Source organism: Anastrepha ludens, chromosome 3 (genome assembly GCF_028408465.1).
Source record: "Anastrepha ludens isolate Willacy chromosome 3, idAnaLude1.1, whole genome shotgun sequence".
In the NCBI taxonomy this organism is placed as follows: Eukaryota; Metazoa; Arthropoda; class Insecta; order Diptera; family Tephritidae; genus Anastrepha; species Anastrepha ludens.
Genome location: NC_071499.1, coordinates 21,460,520 through 21,482,969, shown reverse-complemented (window position 1 = coordinate 21,482,969; position 22,450 = coordinate 21,460,520). Strand labels below are relative to the sequence as shown.

General features: G+C 38.5%; 1 protein-coding gene across 13 annotated transcripts in view; it reads left to right on the top strand.

Annotated features, from left to right (window-relative positions):
• Positions 1 to 16,027, top strand: part of LOC128857130 (uncharacterized) — a 43,370-nt gene extending 27,343 nt beyond the window's left edge. For all 13 annotated transcript variants that reach the window (XM_054092713.1, XM_054092718.1, XM_054092716.1 and 10 more), the window contains 3 exons: positions 15,040 to 15,188; positions 15,266 to 15,346; positions 15,449 to 16,027. In XM_054092713.1, the coding sequence (XP_053948688.1) occupies positions 15,040 to 15,188; positions 15,266 to 15,346; positions 15,449 to 15,571 (353 nt within the window). In that variant the 3' untranslated portion in view covers positions 15,572 to 16,027. The remainder of the gene's footprint in view (positions 1 to 15,039; positions 15,189 to 15,265; positions 15,347 to 15,448) is intronic.
• Positions 16,028 to 22,450: the final 6,423 nt, after the last annotated feature.

Genomic DNA, 22,450 nt, shown 5'->3' with positions numbered 1-22,450 from the left:
TCCACATACTTTCCTTTAAAACCTTGACACACTCTTTCTTTTTCGAGCACAGGTTTTTTAAGAAAGCTTTTAGATCTTCTCCCTAAACTAACATAAAAACCTTTGTTATTAGTTCTTCCAAAACCGCTTTTACAAATAAATGCTTTGGCAATTAATTGCTATGATCAAAACTGCAAGGTGACTGGAGTCTTTCCAATTTAATTTGGCCTAAAACTCGACCCACAAATGTCCACAACCACCACTCTCGCCAGTTATAGCTATGTCTGAATTCTGGATGAACTAAAGAGACCAACGCGTGGACACGACCGAGAGTTGTTAGCAAAACTGGAGATGCATCATTTCCGCGAAAAAGGGGTTAAAACCGGGGCAAAAGTGTACCAAGAGGATGTATTAGACGGCGTGGGGAAGCAGTTGAGCAGTACTCTATTCAATTGCGAGCGTTGGATCTTCTAGCAAGACTCCGCTCCAGCCCATAAGGCAAAAACCATCCAGCAGTGGCTAAAAAACGATATTCCTGGGTTCATAGCCACAGACGATTGGTCGCCTGGAAGTCCAGATCTGAATCCATTGGACTACAGTTTGTGGTCAGAATTTGAGAACATGGCTTGTCGAAGACCTCACAGAAATTTGGAGAGCCTCAAACAATCTTTGGTTCGAGCAGCGACGTCAATTTTCATGGGTGCTACAATAGTTAAATGGTCTAATCGTTTGAAGGCTTTTGTAAAAGCAAATGGTGACCATTTCGAATGAAGATTTAAAATTTTTCTTTCTAATACATATTTACATGATTAAATAAAACTAATTAAACTAAAACTTAATTTAAAAAAGGTTTAATAGTTTCATACGCATACCGGACTTTACTTGTAACAGAACTTATGGCAGGAGGGAGGACATCCTAACAATCTCTTAAGTCCTGTATTTTTCTTCAACTAACGTCATACGCCTTGATATTGTTCCTAAATTCAATAATTTTTACAACGCCTCTACGCGTTAGATATGTATTATGCGAAACCAAGGCCCACATCCTGTACACTTCACGCACTAAGAGACTAGTCTAAGACGGCATGTGTGCATTTAATTTGCCCAAGCCACCGTGCAATCGGCTGTTATGTCTCTTTTCTATCCTATCCAATCCCATTAGATCATATTGCCACTCTGCTGCCGTACGTACAAGTACGAGTTCACTACTGCACTACCAAGTGCCGTTGATGGCTATTGTCTCAACAGAGATACGTAAATATGTACGATGGATGAGTGAGTGCTTGTATGTTTGTGTCAATACGCCTTTGTCGATTGCCATTGGTGTCAATTCTTCGTGCGCCTAAATACCTATTGAACATAAAGCGCTTGGCTTCCCATTGTCTGCGGTCAATCAATGGTTAAATATGCATTGACACCCAGCGTATTCGCTGACGGCTTGAGTGAGCGCATCAAGTGAAACGTCAGTAGAAAAGCCCTTACAGCCGAATTCCACAGAAAGCTGGAGATAGTTTGGGTATAAAAATAAATCGAATAATTGGATTTACATACAATGGGTATCTTGTTAAAGGAAATAAATTGTGCGTAGGTAGGGAGCGGAAGTGAAAGAGGTGAGGAAAATTTTATGTTTGTGTTACTTTTTATACATTTTGATGTGAGATGAAAGTATTTAGCAGTTTTCCTCACATCTTTGAGAAGCTTCTGGAAAGAACTATTCATATTCACACTTACTTCACTTTACCGAGAGTTAAACCAGATATGTTTTGTTCGACTCAGATGAGTTACACGATAGAGAAAGTTATTAAAAATACAACAAATACAACCGCATAAAAACTTTAGTATTTTGTTTTACGCAAAAACGAGCTGGAGTTATATTTAGGCATCTTAGCTATCGAATTTCGTGGAAGCCCTTACAGTTTCTACACCGCCGGATTCAAAACCATTGATGGTAGCGGATCATTCAGAAGCAATTAAAACCTTTAAGGCGAATATTGTCTCAGGCAGTCATGAGATAGAGCCACAGGCCGTCAACAGTGTCTTTAGAAACTTAATTGGCAGATGCGCTAATGGGAAGCCACTTGAATGAAAAGGTATTCCACAAGAGACGGACACATTATGTCTGTACTATCGACACACTTAAACTAAAAGAAGATAAATTAGTGCCAAACAACGTAGATCATCAGCGAATCATTCTAAAATTTAGCTGAAAAAAAACTTTAATTTTTTTGTAATTCCTTGATTTTTTTATTTATTTATTTACACTGTGTTACAAAAACGAACTTTTTTTCTGTCCTATGAACCAAATATACTTTTTCGGGAAGGGGAGAAAAAATAAAAATACACGTGTATCGGCGATTTTCATGTACACGTCAGATTTTTTTTTTTTATGTATAAACTATAGAGCTCGTAGTCCGCCTGTGTGAAAAACTTTGGATCAATTTTTAACTCTTTTTCCGTGATCCAATCGCGCTGAATTTCTGCAGGCAGACTCGTGGAAATGTTTTTATTATGTAAAATTAAAAAACAAAAATTATCAATTCTCAGATTTTCTTGAATTTTTTTTTCTAAAAAAAAAGAATTTTTTCTAAATTTTCGGCATAACTTAAAGGGACTCCAAATTTTTAAACAACTTATTAACCTTTAATTTATTGTTTCATACAACACACTCTGTGCCGTTTGTGTGTTTGTTCCAGTTCCGGAAGTTCCGATCATCTGACAGTTGCGCTACTAGGAAACGTATACTTTGACAATTGTTTTAAGTTCTGTTGCGCGAAAACGCCTTTCTGTATATTTCATCTTACGAAAAATGCAGTGCCCGACTCGAAATAACTTTTGTTACGTTTGTGGCTTATTCGAACCAAGTAAAAATTTTAAAAATATTACGAAAACAGTGGTTAATTCGTTTCAGAAAATATTCAAGACTGCTTATGTTCCTTACTTGTGGTATACTCCGGAAGTCGTGTGCGACTATTGCTATAGAAATTTATGCAAGTTTACTGATGGAAGGTCAACAATTAAGTACTCTGTACCAACAATTTGGCTACCACGTACGGAGTACTGCAGTGAACTGTGCTACTTTTGCGTAACTTTTACTCTAACTAAAGGGTACCAATACTTTCGCCGCAACAAAATTCGCTACGCTAATGTAGAATCGGTTATTCCAGCGGTTCTGTACTCACCAGAAGAACGTATAGCGGCTTCAATGGAGATTTTTGATGATGTTCCCGAATTAAGGGGTGGAGCACCAACAATGCTATCAACATTTCTTGCATCGAATGCGAGATGCGGGGAACCAGAAGTATCGGAATTTGTACCAACACCCAGTGAACTTGGGACTGCAGTGCCGCATTTAGTAACGCAAGCCGACTTCAATGATTGATTTTAAAATAACAGCCGTTCGTGATCGACGTAGCAGTATTCCATATGACGAATGTTTTTAAATTGCACGAAGATCGGGGAAAAAAACCTGGCTTATTGTTGTGATATTGATTCGGTGTTTGAAAAAATTGGTTACCCTCATATGAAATAGTGGCGACTTTTCATCGATGCATCGGTCAACAGCCTTAAAGTAGTGCTGCTTCATATCGGTAACAAACATCCAGCTGTCCCGATCGCATATGCCACCAACCTCAAAGAAACATACAAAGGCATGGATTTATATTACAGCTGATAAACTACCAAGAGCATTATTGGAAAATATGCTGCGATCTAAAAGTGGTCGGATTACTCATGGGTGTTAAGCGTGGATGTCCAACCCACCAGTGCTTTTTGTGCACATGGGAAGGTCGCAAAAGAGATCAGCATTACACTGAATTTAAGTGGAAGCCGCGAACATGCTACAAAGTACGCGTAGAAAGTATAGAAAATCTACCATTAATGCAGCCATCTCAAATCATTTTGCCATCACTACACATTAAGCTCGGTGTCGTATCAAATTTTGTTAAAAAACTGGATCGTGAGGGCGAGGCGACTGCAAGTTTGCGCAATATTTTTCCGAAACTGAGCGACGCAAAGATTCATGCAGGTATTTTTTTTTACGAAAGCTTTTAGTAACTTTATTTTTTTAATGATGAGTATAATTTAAGGTGTTTTCAGTGGTCCGCAGATAAAAAAAATATTGAATGCTATCGAACAACGTGCATGGAAAGGCACAGTTGCCCTTATTGAGCAGTTTCTTGGCAACAAACGAGCTGACAATTATAAAAATATTGTTGCAGAAATGATTTCGGCATATGGCGAAATGGGCACATTAATGTCGCTGGCTATACAGATATGCACACAAGAATTGCTCGTTTAAAGTTATAAAATACAAAAAAAAAAAAATTGTGACGTGTACATGAAAATCGCTGATACTCGTGAATTTTTATTTTTTATCCCCTTTGCGGAAAAGTATATTTGGTTCATAGGACAGAATGTGTGTAACGCGGTGTTATTAATCAAACATGCAACCATAAGTTATTTTACAATTCTTGAGCTTAATTCTAAAAACTTAAAAATAATATAATATTAAAATGGAGGTATTTTAGAGAAAAATACTTGGCAAAAATTGTTCGTTAGTATCCTTATTTAGTTGTACTATTTATATTTTCTAAACGTTATTCTGTTTATACCTTAAAATGCGTTAATAAAAACAATATGATAATAATCCACATAACCCGTAGGATGACTGAAAGAAGAGAACATTTTTTTCAAAGAACATTATAAAAGCGTTCCGTAATACACACCCGGGTTATATAGCTGCTAACACATTTCTAATATGTATTTAAACAATTTTCAGTACAATCCGGGTAGAGTGAATGAGTTCAACCAAGACTGCTCATAGAGCTCAAAGGTTCTTTATGTTAATCCATTCAACAAATAAACGCATTTTGTTTCAAAGATCTTTACATAGTCATTTCAAAGATATTTGTAATTTAATTTTGTCGATTTTAGCAACTATTTTTCCTCCTCCGTGCAATGTGTGCCCCATTGTCGACGCAGTGTGCCTAATTTTCAATATGTAATATTCCATTAACCTATATTCAATATAATATTCAAATATGTAGAAGCGTTAAAAAAGAAATATTTGCTCTTTTGATGTACAAAAATATCTAAGCGGGAAACTGCTCGTATGTGCACAGATTTGTCCTAAAACTAAAAATTTGAAAGAGTTGAAGGAAAATAGGAGGAATTTAGAGGAAAGCAACAACCGTTAACGCCTATTACCTTAATGTGCACAATTTCAGAAAATTAGTAAATCAGCGTTAACGCAATTTAGAATTTTTCTCGATAAGTCGTTTTTACAAGGTGGCGCAAAATTATTCATCCAATTTTGAATTGAATAACTTTTTTACTAAAAAACAAAAAATAATAAAGCCGAAGGCCAATCTTTATTTTTACCTACATGCACTTCATTGCTTACCAAATCCCTACCTCTCTTTCACTGCCTCCAGCTGGTAAAGGAGCTCAGTATGTGTCAGGAGCCCGAGAACGATGGCAGCGGTGGCGTAGCTATCGGTAGGGCCACCCGTGCTAGTAAGATCGACGGGGAGCAGAGAAACTAAACGCAACTCAAAGCAGAAAGTCCTAGCGTGTTTTTGGGAGCCGAATCGCTACTAGGTAGGTCCCACCTCATGTTAGAGACAGACGGCCTTTAATCAACAACCTAAGAGATCGTCACGCACTGATTGGTATTACGTGTATGCGGGCTATTCAAACATGAATTCAAACCGATATGGAATTCTATACATACAATTCAAACATCTCACGCATCACAGCAAACCTTACAGGCCATTGGAAACTAGGGGATCATGCAGCTAGACGCAACCTACCCTTCAATCCCATCTGCAGAAGCTGTCAAGCGGAAGTGGCGAAGAAAAGTATTTTCCACTACTTATGTGAATGTCCAGGGCTAGCTAGGGCACGACTCCGCTCTTTTGGTAAACCTTTCTTGCAACAAATTAATGGGATCTCAGACATCGAGATTAGGAATTTGCTGCTTTACTTAGACCTCACTAAATGGATCTGACTTAGAAAAAAAAAATAAACAAACATCATCATACGAGGACGGTGTTAGTAAAACGGTGCTGGTCACTAATTAGGATTATTTCAGTGGAAATACTCAACCACTTCAACAACCACAACAACAGCATATATCCAAAGAACAGCAACAGCAATAATCCTCCTGCCTTACCAGCAGCAAGCACATCAGATTTGGAGGTGCTAAATTCAAGTCAAAATAGTCCATCGATGAATGAAACCACAAACAACATCATTTGCAGCAATTAAAAATCTCCTGATTGGATGACTAATTTTGCGCCACCTTGCATTCTATTTTCCAGCACTGCACATGTACGCATATACAATGCTTCGCATGTCTTGTGGTACTTCTTTGCAACTGCTTAACAAGTCCCAAAAAATAATTAACCCAAATTATAAAAAATTCGAAATGAAATCAGCAACCTTTACATAATGAAATTGCCATGTTTTTTTTATTTTCCATCTATCCATGGTTTCGTGTTTATTGTACTCGTAAAGCATCTCGCACTGTAAAATTTACTGCAATCCTCTCACTTTCATTTCTCTTTCCGCTAAGTGTTTGTTCAGCCGTGCGATGTGATTCACCCATACATACACACATGTATGCACATTTTAACTTCAATGCGACATTCATCTCATCCTTTTGAAGGAACTTACCTCAGTGTGCATACATAGCGGCAAAGAACCGCAGCTGACATACATAGCAGGCATAGCCGCTGAGCAGCAGCTACAGCGCCGCGAGCCAAGTAACAAATGCCTACTTTTAGGAGCAATGCGTGATTTTTTCCAAGCATGCCATCATTCGTCAGCCAGCCCACGTCAACTTGTCACACACAACCATATGCAGCTGTACAAACATATATGCAGAGCAAACACATACATACATACATACATACATACACACATAGAGAAGTGTGCATGTGTCAAGTCAAACTGCTAAAATTTCGCTTTGCTGTCGCTCAACTGACAAACAGCGCGCGGCTTTAATTATTCAAAGGATGTGAGGAGGAGATGCGGAAAGTAGGCAACCCAAAACAGCAACAGAAATGCAAGCAGCAAAAAATTAGAGCACGAAATACTAAAAACGGCTGTGGGTACATAGTCCATATCCTATTTCACTTTACATTTTCATGAGAAGAAATTCGTAAAATTGCAGGTAGTTGAGAAACACTTAGAGAAGGGAAGGAGTGCAGGTAGAAAACAAAGGCGGAAAATGCGAAATAATGTCAGAAAGGATCAAAACTGAAGTGAAAAAAGTTACTCGCAAACGAAATTACACCCAACGCCATTAATAACTAGGTAACTAAGCGGAAATGTGGAAATGTGTTGAAAATGGAAGCGAAAGTGAAATATTTGAAGTGCGGAAACGACTTTCTACTTCCGCTTCTTAAATGATGCATTAATCTCATTAGCGATTTTGATCGAGTGTGAGCGACGAATTCCGCCAATTATTGCGTTTAATGACCTACAGTTTTAGGTTTAGTCCGAAAGGTAGATGATTTTTTTATGAGGAGCTTTTTCATGGCAAAAATACACACGGAGGTTTGCCATTACCTGCCCAGAAGCGACCACTATTAGAAGCAAGTTTTAAGCACCCAATCAGTCAATCGGTACCAGTTCTAAATTAATGATAAATTGGATCAGCGGTTACGTATGCAATCTACATTGTGTAAAATAAGTACCCGGAATTTATAATTTAAACTCTCCCGGGAATACCTGACACTTCAAATTTGGTTTTTTCATGTTGGTACACATGTCCTTGAATGCACAAGCCTTATTAGAACGGGATCTATTACTTAGTGTGTTTTATTCTGCAGTCAAAGTGAGTTGATCTTTTGTTTACTTGGCGAATTTTACTATGGATAAACTTGTGGAGCAGAGGGTTTGCATTAAATTTTGCGTTGCGAACAAAATTACGTGTGCCAATACATTAAATATGTTGCGGGAAGCCTATGGTGACTCGTGTTTATCCAAAACACAAACCTACGAGTGGTACAAGACGTTCAAAGAGGGCCGTGAAGTGGTAGAAGATTTGCCTCGCTCCGGACGACCATCGATCGTTTACGACCGACGAAAACGTCGAAGAAATTAAGAAAATTATATTTGAAAATCGTCGTTTGAGTACCAGAGAGATCGGTCGGGAGCTTAACATCTCTCACATGACCGCTCAGAACATTTTGACTGGTGTGTTGGGCATGCGCCGCGTCGCCGCTCGGCTTGTTCCGAAAGAGCTCAATTTTTTGCAAAAAGAGCATCGGAAGGAGGTCTCTGAAGACATGGTTTCCCGAGCTAATACGGACCCTACGTTCATGAAACGCATAATAACTGGTGATGAGACATGGGTCTAGGAGTACGATATGCAAACCAGTCAGCAATCGTCTTCGGGGCAGGCGTTTTGAGTCGATTGAAGACATTAAAAAAAATTCGCTAAAGGAGCTGAAGGCCATCCCGGCGCCGGCCTACCAGCGGGCCATGGATGACTGGGTTGTTCGTTGGAATATTTGTATCGGCTCAAAAGGAGCCTATTTTGAAGGCGATCCAACAAATAATGATGAATAATATGAAAAAATGTGTTTTTTTTTTAAATTCCGGGTACTTATTTTACACAATGTATATACATAAAGAACTATGGTCCAGTCTACAACGCTGCAGAACTGCAAAGTGTTTTGTGACAAGCCCAAACAGAAAACTATCAAATTTTCCTCGAAAACTTAGAAGAAAAGAGGTTCGGTTGATGGTCGGTATTATTACACAACACAACCCATCATCATCATCATCATCATAAATTCTTACAGTTCCAGTGTTGAACATAGGACCACAACGAATTTTTTCCATTCGGGTCTGTTTTGCGCAAATCTCTTAACTTTATTCTACCTATGCTGCATGGCGCGTGTTTCTGACTCCAGCGGCTGTCTCCAGGCATTCGTTGGCCTTCCACGCCTGCAGCTTCCTTGGGGGTGCCAGTCAATGACGGCCCTTGGACGCAAACCATGGGGTCAGCATATGACCACCATTGAAATCATTGAGGTCCGATTTACTTGTCTTGCTTAGAGGAGGCGGATAGCACTGAGCATTTTCTCCGTGAGTGTCCTGTCTGCGCTGCAAGCAAGGCTACGAATTTTGGGTTCCGATGTCATGAGAATGAGTAAAATTCGTTCTCTCAAACTGGATGATATTTTTAGATTGGACAAAGAATCTGGTACCTACTCACAAGACTAGCTATCTCTGGCTCTATATCTGTCTTTATTCTATCCTATCTCTCTTTTTCTGTCACTTCTCTCCTTTCTTCCTTGACCAACTACGTCTTTACTTTCCAGAGCTTTGAATATAATGGGCTTTTTAGCCTGAGTTACCATACTCTCGGTGCTTGTTGGCTCACCTTTTTTTTAAATTCAATTTCAATTTTAGGTACCCAATAAAATAATACTAATGCACAAGTGGCCTTGCTGCCACTCTCTGCCACCACTGAGAGGTAGGCATAAATACTATAAAGATTGGATCAATCTAAAATCGCTAGACCAAGTTGATGCCATTGCAAAGCTCTTCGGGTTGGTCCTTAGCACTCAGAGTTGCTTCAGCCTACCGCAATGTCTCAGGCGCAGCAGTTTATGTCATCAACAGAGAGATACCTGTCGATCTCATGGATCGATAACGAGTGGATGCGTGGGACTCTTAATCGATGGGACACCTAATCGCGTGGCAGATGGACGGTGAAGCTCATGCCTGCAATAGGTAAATAGGCTCAATGGAACTTCGAGGAAGTGGGCTATTTCATGACTCAGTTGCTCTCGGGTCACGGATACCTCTGGAAACGCCTATACAGCATGAGTATGGTAAGTGACCGCAGGTGCATATACTGCGCAGCACCGAGCGATTACGCCGAATACAGGTTCGTTAATTGCGACATACAGCTCGTGGAAAAAGATGGCCTGAGGGAACAGATTGGTGAAATCGTGCCGACCCATGTGATCGGCAAGATCCTTCGACGCGAGGGTAACTTAAATGCGGTTAAAAGATACGTTGAAGGCGTATTATAAAGAAAAAAGGAGAAACTAGGAGGAGTAGCTCGACCTGACACCTGACAGAAGCGCACACGCCAATTATTTGTTTATTTGAGGTTGGGCACCGCTGGCTTAACTTCCAATATTTGACATTCTTTCAATTTCCGCGGCTAGGCTTTACTAAGAACGTCTTCTCATCTATTTGGTTATGATTATGGCATATCCAGACAAAATAAATCATATGGTCTAGCTTGGAACATCTCTCGCTATTCTGTACTACCGCCCAACGCGATTTTGTCAGAAAAATGTATGCAGTTATTACTCATGTTAAGAAAAATTTAGTGCGGGTAGCAAAAATAGGCATTAAATTGTGTTTGAAATTTTATTTAGGAACCTCTCTTATAAATAGGTAGATTTATTGGGGGTTTGCTCTTCGACCTCATGGTCTTTTGTGCCCTCTATTCATCACGCTACCTCATCCAGACCCAGTTTTCTTATTAAGTTTAAAATAGAGCTGAGTTGGACTGAGTGTATAAGCCTTTCCTCCGGCTGCAAATTGCCGAGATGTCCCAACCTTCCCCGCGCTATAGCGCCGCATTCAAGGAGAGGGTGCTTTGGAGTCTCCCGGGTTGGGTCACAGAAACGACAAGACTCAGTAAACCATATCCCCATCATGTGAAGATGACTACGCAGTCTGCAATGCTCGTGAGCATTCTCAGTTTATCCTTAGGAAGAGTTATGAAATTGTTAAACCTCTTTTAACCCTAACCTCCCTTTACCTTTCTTATACCTCTCTTATATGGGAACTCTAAACCTAACTTGTATGTTAGGCATAAAACAGAAAGTAGTGCCGCGTCGCAACTATTAACTAACCGAGTAGCCGCGACCTATACGCTTTCCAATTTGGCACACAATACACAATAATAGTTAAGGCGAGCGTAAGAGGATGAGGGCGGCGTAGACGGTGCCACAGTCCAAGAGGCGCCAACATCAGGCACCAACCAGCTGACATCAACCAACAGGACAGCAGCAGAGAAGGTGCATGCAACACCAGCTAAATCTTTTGAAACAACACCAACAGCTACGGTATCAACACCAACACCAGCGAAGCCAACCAGTGAAGCCAACACAACTAGACAAAACAGCGGCAAGCAAGCGGGCGACTACGTAAAACATTACCTTCACCGCGGGCAAATAATTGTGCGAGTGAATGAGCGCGCGGACGGATAGGCGCAGGGAACTCAGCGGTTGGCCTCCATATTTTACATTAAACCTTACCCCCACTTAATTTTCTTCACCATCAGGCCAACATTTCAATTGTAAGCGCCTGCATTCGTGTTTGCCCACTAGACATGCCAGCCCATGGATGCAGGCGAACGCACAACATCTGCTCGATGCGGCTATTTGTTGGCTGACGGCAAGCACGAGTGAAAAAAGCAAAGTGAAAAATCAAAGAAAAAAGGAGCAAAAAATCAGCAAGCAAACTTTGTTCGACGCCAGCCGAGAGCGAAAGTTTATTTTCGCCGCACATGCGTAAAGCCGCACACGACGCGTCTCTCTGTGGTGCAGAGAGCAGGTGGCGAAGGCGATATATGTACCATAGACATTTATGCCGCCACACGACACTTCCTGCGTCCTGCGCGACGACAAGTCAAAATAAACACGTGCAAGGCGTCTAATTCGCATCGGAAATGCATTTGCCTCCCATAAACAAGCAACCATAATGGCTTTTAGTTACATAAATATATGAGTGTGTGTGTGTGTATGTGTGCGATTCTATGTGAACATCAACTCAAGCATTCAGCAATCATACTTCTAAGGACGCTTATTCCTCGTTTGGCTCGTTCACCAAATTTTCCCTAGTTGATTTTGTTTGTCTTATTGTCAACGCTGCTCACCAGCTGTGGCCTGCCAGCCCACCGCTCACTGCACCAGCGTCCGAAGTGTCATCCCCTGCAGCTCGGCCGTTCAATGTAGTGGCGCGTCGAATGCTTCTTCACTACTTTAAATTGACTTAAAGCTCAATGGTGCAGTGGTTGGCAAACTTGTTATTACAATTGCAACCCAACAGCTCGTTATGGGCGGCATGAAATTGCCTGATACTCGTATGCAAAGGCAATCCCAAGACGGAGATAAGTAACGGGAAAATATAGCTGTGCGCAAAAGGCAAAACAAATGTTTTGTTGACCTTAACCTTTGAAAATATTTTCCTATCACAAAAGCCATTTTTCGTCTATAAATCCATTAGCCGTAAAGGCAAGGCTTTTGCGTAATGCCAGCGTGCATAAAGTTAGCAGCTATTTACGGAAGCAAAAATTTATATAAATAGTTTCGTAAGCCTCAACTACGCACTAGTTCGGGTTCGCATCATTCCAACCGGAATGTACTCGAATCTGATAAGCTAATCAGACCTTTCCTGATCTCTGTCAGCAAGTCAGTAGATTTCCAAATTGACGCTTTAGCAAAATAATAATTTGTTAATTTATAATTACATTTAAGGATTTTAATTAATTTGTAGAGCTGTAATTTCGCATATTCTATGCATTCACATTAGGGTGGCTAAATTTTCACAAGCTCAGAAGATCGGCCAAGCAGTTTAGGTCGAAATTTTCTTACGTTATTGTACAGGCGGTAAATGCCGACATGCAAATGCTGATTGCATGCAAATCATCTCATGCGATATAATGCAAATAGAGACCGCCGCTCATCGCAGCTCTCATGCAGTAGATTAGGTTAGGTTAGGAAAACCTAGCGAAGGGCCCACTCGGGCAAATAATCAAAATTTCGTTCATTCTGATACCATACAAAAGGTTTGGAAAGCAGAAGGAAAGGAACCAGACAGGTTTAAAAATGAAGAAGGCGCTTTGGATTAGAGGATGACGACCAACAGTGCCTAATTGCTTTTTTATTAACCACTTCAAGCTACTGATAAATTTCGCCAGGTGTGTGATATTTAAACCCTCAATATCTACAGGTGTAGCTAAAAAATGAGAGTTCAGATGTCTAAATCCCGACGAGAGCAGAGCAGCTGAGAAAGAGGTGCTGAGATGATTCCACCTCGTCCTCCAGTCAGCTTCTGCAGAAAGAACTTGAAGCAATACCAGGTATCATGGACACCTAACGGAAAATGTCCCACCAAATTCGAGAGCTGTGGCTTTGTTAGCTTTAGAAGTTCCCTCAAGCGCCTTGATGTACCCATGACCAGAATGATATCGCGACTCTGCACCTTTGCGCACTAACCCAGCGTTCGCTGAATTGACGCAAGGCTCATCTTTCCCAATCCTGTCATTTTGCAATGAAACCGTCTCCAGGATCTCCTGTCTAGCCAGCCAGGGAAGCCAAATGAGTCTATTATCGAAGTATTCGGATGCAATCGAGAGAGAAGCCATGCATTCCGCGATTAATTTCAAACTAATTACCGCCTGGCTGTCGGAGTAGATATTTGCGACCTTTACAGTAGTTATAGAAGAAAGCAACCAATCCACGCAGTAAGTCGCAGAGCTTCCTTTCACTGTTTTGACAGCTACATATGGTACATACATTTTTATTAAAACGAAGTCTTTACTCTTTTGCTCGAAAATGCAAGAAGTGTGATGTTTTGGTTTTTTCGAATATTGGCGCACTTGAAATCATAGTTTTCGAAATATGAAATTTTTTCTTCTACTACGATCGCCTGGATTTCGCATATTCCCCTAAACAATTACACTGAACGATTGCACCGCGCCATGGCGGTTAGGACCTTAGGCACTGGGCTGAAACCTGCAAGGGAGCAGAGGTCGCGGTCGGTCGGCGCAAAAACAACAGCCCAGAACCGTATACGTCTTATCGAAGCTCTGTGCTCCCGAGCGGAGTGAACAAGGATATACAAAAAAATTCCGGTTGCTTTGGGTGGGCCACCCTACTGAGTAGGGATGCCATCTTAGGGGTTTTCCCTTGGAACATATTAGGTAGGTAGGTGAATGCTTGAAGTGCCAGTCTGGCACTCCTCAAGTAGCACTAACGCACCGTTTTGATACCATTAAGAGACCTCCAACAGGCAGATGGAGGAAATTGAATAGCTTTAGGTTGGGGCACTGCCCCAGGCTGTCGAAGAAAGGTCTCCACAGCTTCTGCGATGGGGGTTAAATGGTAACCCTAGGTTTTCCGCGGGTGTACCGATCGTCGAGTGGCCGGTAAATATAGCTACGAGTTTGAAAATTGAATGGCGAAGAGTCCAAAGGACTTTCTGAGTCCCCTTTCTATAGCACATCAAGGAATGTAACTTCATCTTTTCTGCGCTTTCCTGAGAAATAATTTGTGCAGTTTACCTTTAACAACTGTCAGGGGGATGCCCATGACCGAGTAGGATTTCTCTGAGGCCAATTCAGTCCCTTTCTTGGCAAGCTCATCAGCAATTTCATTTTCCTCTACGTTCCTATGTCCTAGAACCTAGATTAGAGAAATGTTACCTGCACACCCAAGAGATTTGATCTCCTCCTTACAGGAGTTTCGTTCTGCATCATGGCGTCGTCAGAGCCTTGGTCGCGTCTTGACTATTGGAGAAAATGTTAACATCTCCCTCGCTCCCTAAGTATTTTGCATGCCTGCAGGATCGCTTCAAAAAACACTTTGGCAATTTTGAGGAAGTAGTTAAATTGGCGGATTTAGAAAATACGATGTTAACTGCTCAAAAATGCTATTATGTCCCTTGAGAGATTGCCTGCAGAGGCCAACCTCCTTTAACCTGAATGCACTTTGAGCTTCGATGGAAATAACATATTATTATGGGAACATTTTGAATGTATTTATTTTATCATTATTATTTTTTTTAACTGTAATTTTTATTATTATTATTAATTTGTTTTTCTTATTATTCTTATTCAATATTAAAATTAACTATCAAGACTATAATTGAAGAAATTAAATTAGAATAAGAAAATATTTTCATCCAGTTTTACTAAAAAATTAGTAGCAAAAGTAAACACCAATTTCTAGCATCGTTTAAAACTATTCCCTCTGATTTTCATAAAAAATAATCTGCTTTATTTCATTTCTTCCACAGCTGCTCTCGAAGAGGACTGCATCGATTTCCAAGGCAATTCAGTAAATCATGGCATGCTGTACGTACCGGGGCCGGGAGTTTGCAGTCTATGTGTCTGCTATCATTCGGAGCCGCTGTGGTGCAAGGCCATCTACTGTGATCCACCCTATGTAAGTTGGCCTCAAAAAATGGGTTGTACAATTTTTTTTAAATTAATTTGCATCACAAATATACTTTCGTTCTGCAGTTCTGCAAAAATTTCCGTGTAGGCGAGCGTTGTTGTGAATTCGAATGCTTGGATCCGCCTGGCGAGGATAATAAGTATCAAGTAATACCGTTATAATTAAATGCATACATACATATGTATGCAAATATGATAATATTTTCTAATTGTGTGCTTTCTTTTCTTCACTTTTCGTGCTTACTTTAGGAGCGCATGCGAAAACGCGCCGAAATATTGGCTGGCAATAGCACAGCATCGCTGCACATCACCCCGCTGGCCGTGTCCACTATAGTGTTTACGGTGCTAACGAACAGCATTTTCAATTTATAACTTCAAGCGAATGGCGAATATGCAGATTGCGGATGGTGGTGAAGCGGATGGAAGTGAAGCGGTTGAAAGTAAAAAACAAACAAAAAAAAGAAATATTAAAACCTAAAGTAGCAAATGGAAAGCGCCTTATTGGGGGAGTAGTGGAAATGTGTGATGGTCGGAGGTGTAGTAAGACATTTTTGCCAGTTGCGTGTTAAATACGATTAACTGTAAAATCGTATAGATTATATGCATATGAATTTAGCACATTTTTTATATACTTCAAATAACAACAAATTAGTGCGAAAGCAAAAACAATCTTAGCAAAAGTAAAAAATCAAAGAATCAAAAAATTTAAAAATTTAAAAACTAAATAAATGCAATAAAAAAATTAAATATAATTAATTACATATAAAAAAGAAAAGCAAGCGAACTTTCAAGGTATTTATCTAGGCAAATCAGTGAAAAAAACATATGGCTAATAATAATAATAATTAAATAATAATAAAAAAACAAAAAATAAAAAATTTAAAAAAATTTAATTAGGAAATATGATAATAATTTTGAAAAATTAAAGCGAAAATCTATCGCAAACGCATGATTTTAGTTGACATATGTACTAATGCAGGTGTGTATAGAACAACTGAACAATATATGCTAGGTTCTCATTTTCAAACTAATATTTACATACAAACACATATAGAACTTGCCCGTGCAACTAATTAGAACGAGCAACGTCTTTTGCGGCCGACCACTAAACTGCGTAACGAAATAAATAATAATAAAAATTAAAAATAAAAAATAAAAATATAAAATAAAAAAAAAACTACAAAATTAAAATAAAATAATATCAAAAATGAAAACAAAAAATACAAAAAATTAAATTTGTAATAAAAATAAAAAATTCAACAACCAAGTAATCCATGCATAGATACAGCCATGGTCATATAAATAGCACATTTAGACTTTGAAAGCAAAGAGTTGAATATGTTTTTAAATAATTATTTTTTATTGGAAAAAAAGCAACATAAAAAATAAAAAACTTATTTACTTCTACTTTAAAATAAAAAAAAGTGGTTTAAAAGAATTTCAGTTCTGATTAAATTTACGAGAACGTTGATAACTCACGAAACCTCCTGGACACATAAATAGCACATACTAAAAAATTCCAAATAAAAGCCAAAATAGTCAACAAATCAGATAGTTAAGTAATAATATTGTTTTACCAAATCAGTATTTTGTACTATATCCATCGTTTCTGATTACTTCCTCAAGCCGTCGCTCCATGCTTTCTACAAGCTTGTGGAATCTTTCCTTTGGAATCGCGTACCAAGCATCCTCAACTGCGGCCCACAAATTATAAAAATTTAAAAAAATTTTGTTAGCCATTTTGATCTTAACGTCATTTCACAAATTTTCTATTGGATTGAGATCAGCGCTCTGCGCCGGCCTATTCAGTACATTATTTTTTCTCTTCTGAACCACTGCTTCACTGTCTTTGCAGTATGCTTTGGATCATTGTCCTGCATAAATGTCCAATTGAATGGCATAAACTCAACACACAAACGGCTCCATTTTATTCTGGAGTATATCCAGATACTGAAATCTATCCATTTTACCAACCACGTGAACAATCGGCCCAACACCATGCCAGGAAAAAGCTTCCATGATGCTTTTGCCGCCGTGTTTAACGGTTTTTTTTTTTTGTGAAACTAGGATTTAGCGCTTGATTTTTTGGACGAAGTACAATAGTTTCAGCATCTGGTCCCATCCTCTTTATTTTGATTTCATCGATCCACAGTACATTTTTCCAAAACTGAATAGATTTGTCTTTGTGGGCTTTTGCAAAGGCAAGTCGGTGTTTGATATGTCTTTTTGAGAGGAGTGGTTTTTTTCTGCGTATGCGGCCAAACAGCTGGGCTTCATTTAATCGCCTTCCTACAAGCTTTCTGGACACCTGTAGACCAGATTCTTGGTTTATTTCAAGCATTATTTGCCGTGCCGACTTAAAATCATCTGCTTTGCTCTTGCGTATTATAGCTCTATCCACATTAACACGGCTTTGGCTTACTTTCCTTTTGCTTAGATGTGATGAATTTTTCTTAACTTAATTAAGATCACCATAAACCATTTTCCGAAAGCACATCATCATTTCAGCTATTTCTGCATAGTTTTTCCGGTATATAAGAGCTCTTTTCTCCGGCGTGCAATGTTTTCCACGTCCCATTTTTAGTAATTACTTTAAAATTTTATTTAAGAAACAAAAAATTATACTAAAAGTCGCTGAGACAATATTAAAGATTTACTCTCCGCTGCACAAGTTGAAATGTGCTATTATTGGGTCCACTTCAAAACAGCAATAAGCATAAATAAAATAGAACGCAAAAAAGTCCATCGAAGGAAAACGGTACATGTCTCGCATAAATGTAAGCTTAATAACGGCAATAAATGTAAACAATCAAATTTATTTGATCAAAGCAGAGTTCGTACTAAAAACTTAAGTAAACTGAACATATAAAGTTCACATTTGTGCTATTCACCTGTCCATGGCTGTATGTGAAGCTGCATAGCTAATTCTAGATTTAAAATCAAAACACTCCCAAAATGACATCCTGGCACTTAGCAGCGACTAATGTGAAAAAATAACTGTTAAAAAAAAAATCCAAAAAAAAAACTTGTAATTATGGCAGAAATTAATGTAAAAAAAAAATTGGCATTACCCCGTCAGTTGCCTGTCGACGTGTGACAATGTCATCTCTTTACTTTTCCTCTTTGATTTCTTAAGTAGTTTAGAACAACATATCTACTTCAATGACTTGCAAATAAAAACAACAACAAATCATTTATGTACACTGCATAATGTAGTCAATAATTGAATATACATACAAAAATATAATAAATAATTATCATTTTCGACTTGAAAACATTTTTAATTGGTGCTAAATGGAAGAGAAATCTATATATGATGAAGATGAATAAGAAGAACAAGGCGAATAAGAAGTAAAAGATGAATAAGAAAAAGAAAATGAATAAGAAGACGAAGACGAAGATTGACTAACGAAATTGAACATATTCAGTAAGCGTGCAAATATGCATACATATATACATATATTACCAAGTAGCACTTACATAATGCTTATAAGTCCAATTGTATATATGACCATTTGTACATAAAGTGTACATACATACATACATACATATTTGCAGCTTTGAATTTTTAGATAAATGCTTTAAAGGTATTCAAACACCAAATATTTACAAGCATACATAAATTTACATACATACATACATACATATAATATATTTCGATATGTAGTACGAAATAACGAAAAAAAAATATTTTAATAAAAAAATTATAAAAAAATATATATATAAAAAATGGGGGAGGGCATTTTTAATACTTAAAAAGCAAATCAATATCTAAAAACTTAGGCAAATAATAGTTAATAAAATAGTTAATAAAAAAAATATAGTTAAAAAAATAAATCGGAAAATAATGCCGAAATCAGAAATTACAGTGGATTTTCGTTATGACAAATTTTTACTAGAAAAAAATAGTTAAAAAATAAATGGAAAAATAGTTAAAAAAATTATATTCAAATCAAAAAATAATACAAAATGCAGAAATTGCAGTGGAATTTCGTTATAACGGCATTTGAAGAAATTTAAAAAAAATTCGCTAGAACTGGAAAAATAGTAAAAAATAAATTTAAATTAGAAAATAATACAAAATAAAGAAATTACAGTGGAATTTCGTCATGAAATTTTTAGAAAATTCCCTGAAACTGCATTCAGTCTCATTCTTATTTTTTATGTTTAAATTACGAGCTCCTCAAAAAACCACATATTTAAGTATAAAAGTGAAAAAATATTTTATTCAAAATATTGTCTATCGGAAGCTGCAACTTTTTCCCATCTTTCTGGCAATTTATGGATTCCATCCCAAAGAAACTTCTCATCTTTTGCGCCGAGAAAGTCATCATCCCATTTTTTAATACCTTCAACATTGGTGAACCGTATTCCAGAAAGGTGATTCTGTATCGACCGAAACAAGTGGCAATCAGAAGGAGCTATGTCTGGGCTATAATTTTTGAAAGGTACTGCAACATGTGGCCGAGCATTGTCATGATGGAAAATCAATTTCTCGTGTCTCGTCGTTCATTCTAGCCGTTTTTCGGCTATTGCTTGCTTCAAACGTATCAATTGTTGCCGGTATAGCTCTCCCGTGATCGTCTGGCCCGATTTTAACAGTACAGCATACCCTTCTGATCTCACCAAATACAGAGCATTACCTTCAAACCATGAATATTCGGCATTGGTGGGGATTTGGCTGATTGGCCTGGCTTCACATATGATCTTTTACGCTTTGGGTTGTCGTAATGAATCCACTTTTCATCGCCTGTGACAATACGATGCAAAAACGATTTCTTTTTGTGGCGATTAAGCAGCATTTCAGACATGCAAAATCGTCTCTCAACGTCTCTCGGCTTCAATTCGTGTGGCATCCAATTTTCTTGTCTTGTGAATGTATTGGCTTCAGCAGCAATGATGCCACCCAAGTAGGTAAAGGTGTCAACGTTCGAATTTAATCACTATTTAAGAGGAACGATGGGCGGCTGCTAGTCGATCGAATTTTTTAGTTTATTTTTGTTTTACTTTAATTTTTAGATCCAGATAAGTCACTAAAATTTAAATAAAGAACATTCGCTATAGCAAAAAACAAGCCAAGTGTCCTCTTAGGCTTACCTCTGTCTTCACTAACAGATCCAAGATGGAATTGGGAATCGAAGCACGGGTTTTCTCTAAATCAGCAAATGAATCTATTTCCTTAAAAGCGCCGAATACTACTTGTGTTTTTCAGGCAGAAGCCTTTGGGATACTGCAGGCATGAAAAATGCTTAGGAAACGCGAGGGAGATATTAACATTTTTTCCGATAGTCAAGCCACGATCAAGGCTCTAACGACGCCATCCAAACAAATCAACTTCTGTAAAGAGGAGATCAAATCTTTTGGGTGTGCAGGAGACATCTCTCTGATCTTGGTTCCAGTAAATAGAAACATAAAGAGAAATGAAATTGCTGATGAGCTTGCCAAGAGGGGGTAAACTGAATGGACTTACTGAATTGATCTCAGAGACCTCGTACCCGATCATCGGCAATTGGCTGTTGTTAACCCCTTGCCGTTAACCCAAGGGGTTAAAGGATAATCGCACAACTTATTTTTCAAGAAAGTGCAGTAATGATGAAGCTCCATTTCTTCATGGGGTAATGCGAAAACCCTTTGGTCGCAGACAATAGACGCAGTATTCCGAAAAACCTGGGGACTTCACGCCATTCAATTTCCAAACTCGTAGCTGTGTTAACCGGTCACTGGACGATCGGCATTCACTCAGAAAAGCTGGGTTTACCATTTAACCTCCATTGCAGAAGCTGTGGGAACCTTTCAGAGAAGGAGCCTGTTGAGCATTTTCTCTGTAATTGTTCGGGTTTGGCAGCTAGACGATTAATGTTATTGGGTGCTGGGCTTCTTTCAACAGCCTGGGGTAGTGCGCCAATCTAAACCCCGTCAATCTTCTCCACTACTTCAATAGCTCTGGCTGGCTGTAGATATCTGCCTGTTGGAGATTTGTCTCATGATGCTATCACCACGGTGCTTTAGCACTACTTGGCGAGTACCAGAGTGGTACTTCAACCATTTCATCTAACTCCAATTATTTTGGTTCCCCATGGTATCTTGAGGCGGAGGACCAGGTCGTACACAATGTTCTACATTAAGAGACCGAGCACGGAGCCTTGAGAAGCGCCACCCGAGACAATACAATTTTTGATGCCTACTAAGGTTTTATATTCCAACAAAAGGTCTAGGAAAAAGTTTCGTATGAGTTTTCTTAGATAAAGGGATATTCCTATACGATTCCGTATGAATCTGGATTCTAGAATCTTTGCACAATTAGTCGTGTTTAAAGCATTTTTGATATCCAGGGAAACAATCAAGCAGTATTCCTTGGATTCTTCGGACCAACGAGCACCGCTTATTGTGTCCAGTGCAGAGTAGCTGTGCTTACGGCGTGTATAGTGGAACTTTCTTTTCTTAAGTCGAACTGGTTATCGGATATACCTTCTTTAGCTTGGACTTCTATCTCGAGCCGGTTGCATATAACTCGCTTCAAACCTTTCCCCGCTGAATCTATCAGTTAAATTGGCCTGTAGCTGCAAGTTTCCATGGAGGATCTACATGTTTTTGGTAGCAAACCCCTGTTCCAAATGAATGGAAAAGTTCCGTCATAGGCATTTATAACATTAAACAGATTCACAAACGACGTTGTCCAATTATTAATAGCAAGTTTCAGAACCAAATTTGGTACCTCACCGGGACATGGCAGCTTTTTGGACTTCATCTGAGGTTGCTTTCTCGATTGAGCTGTGCTGGTCCCTTGAAATTGAAAAGACTTGTCTTCTCTGCCTTTGAAATAGTGTAATCACTACGGTTCTTAAAAATCCTGGGCAAGAGGTCATCCCCTCTTTAGTGGTATTGCATTTTGTCTTCTTGAACATGTATTTATGTGCCTACATACGTTATACATATAAAAGAGCGTGGCATAAGCAAACTAATAAAAAATAACGGTACATAGATAAGCAGCATAATACCAAATAACATAACATAGCATATAATATAACACAACACAATATAACATAACGTGAAATAACATAACATAACATAACATAACATAACATAACACAACATAACATAACATAACATAACAAAACATAACATAACATAACATAATATAACAAAACATAACATGACAAAAAATTCTATACACAAATCACAAATAATTTTTAAATATATTTTTATATTGATTTACTCACTTAGTTGATTTTGTGTCTATTTCTAAACCTT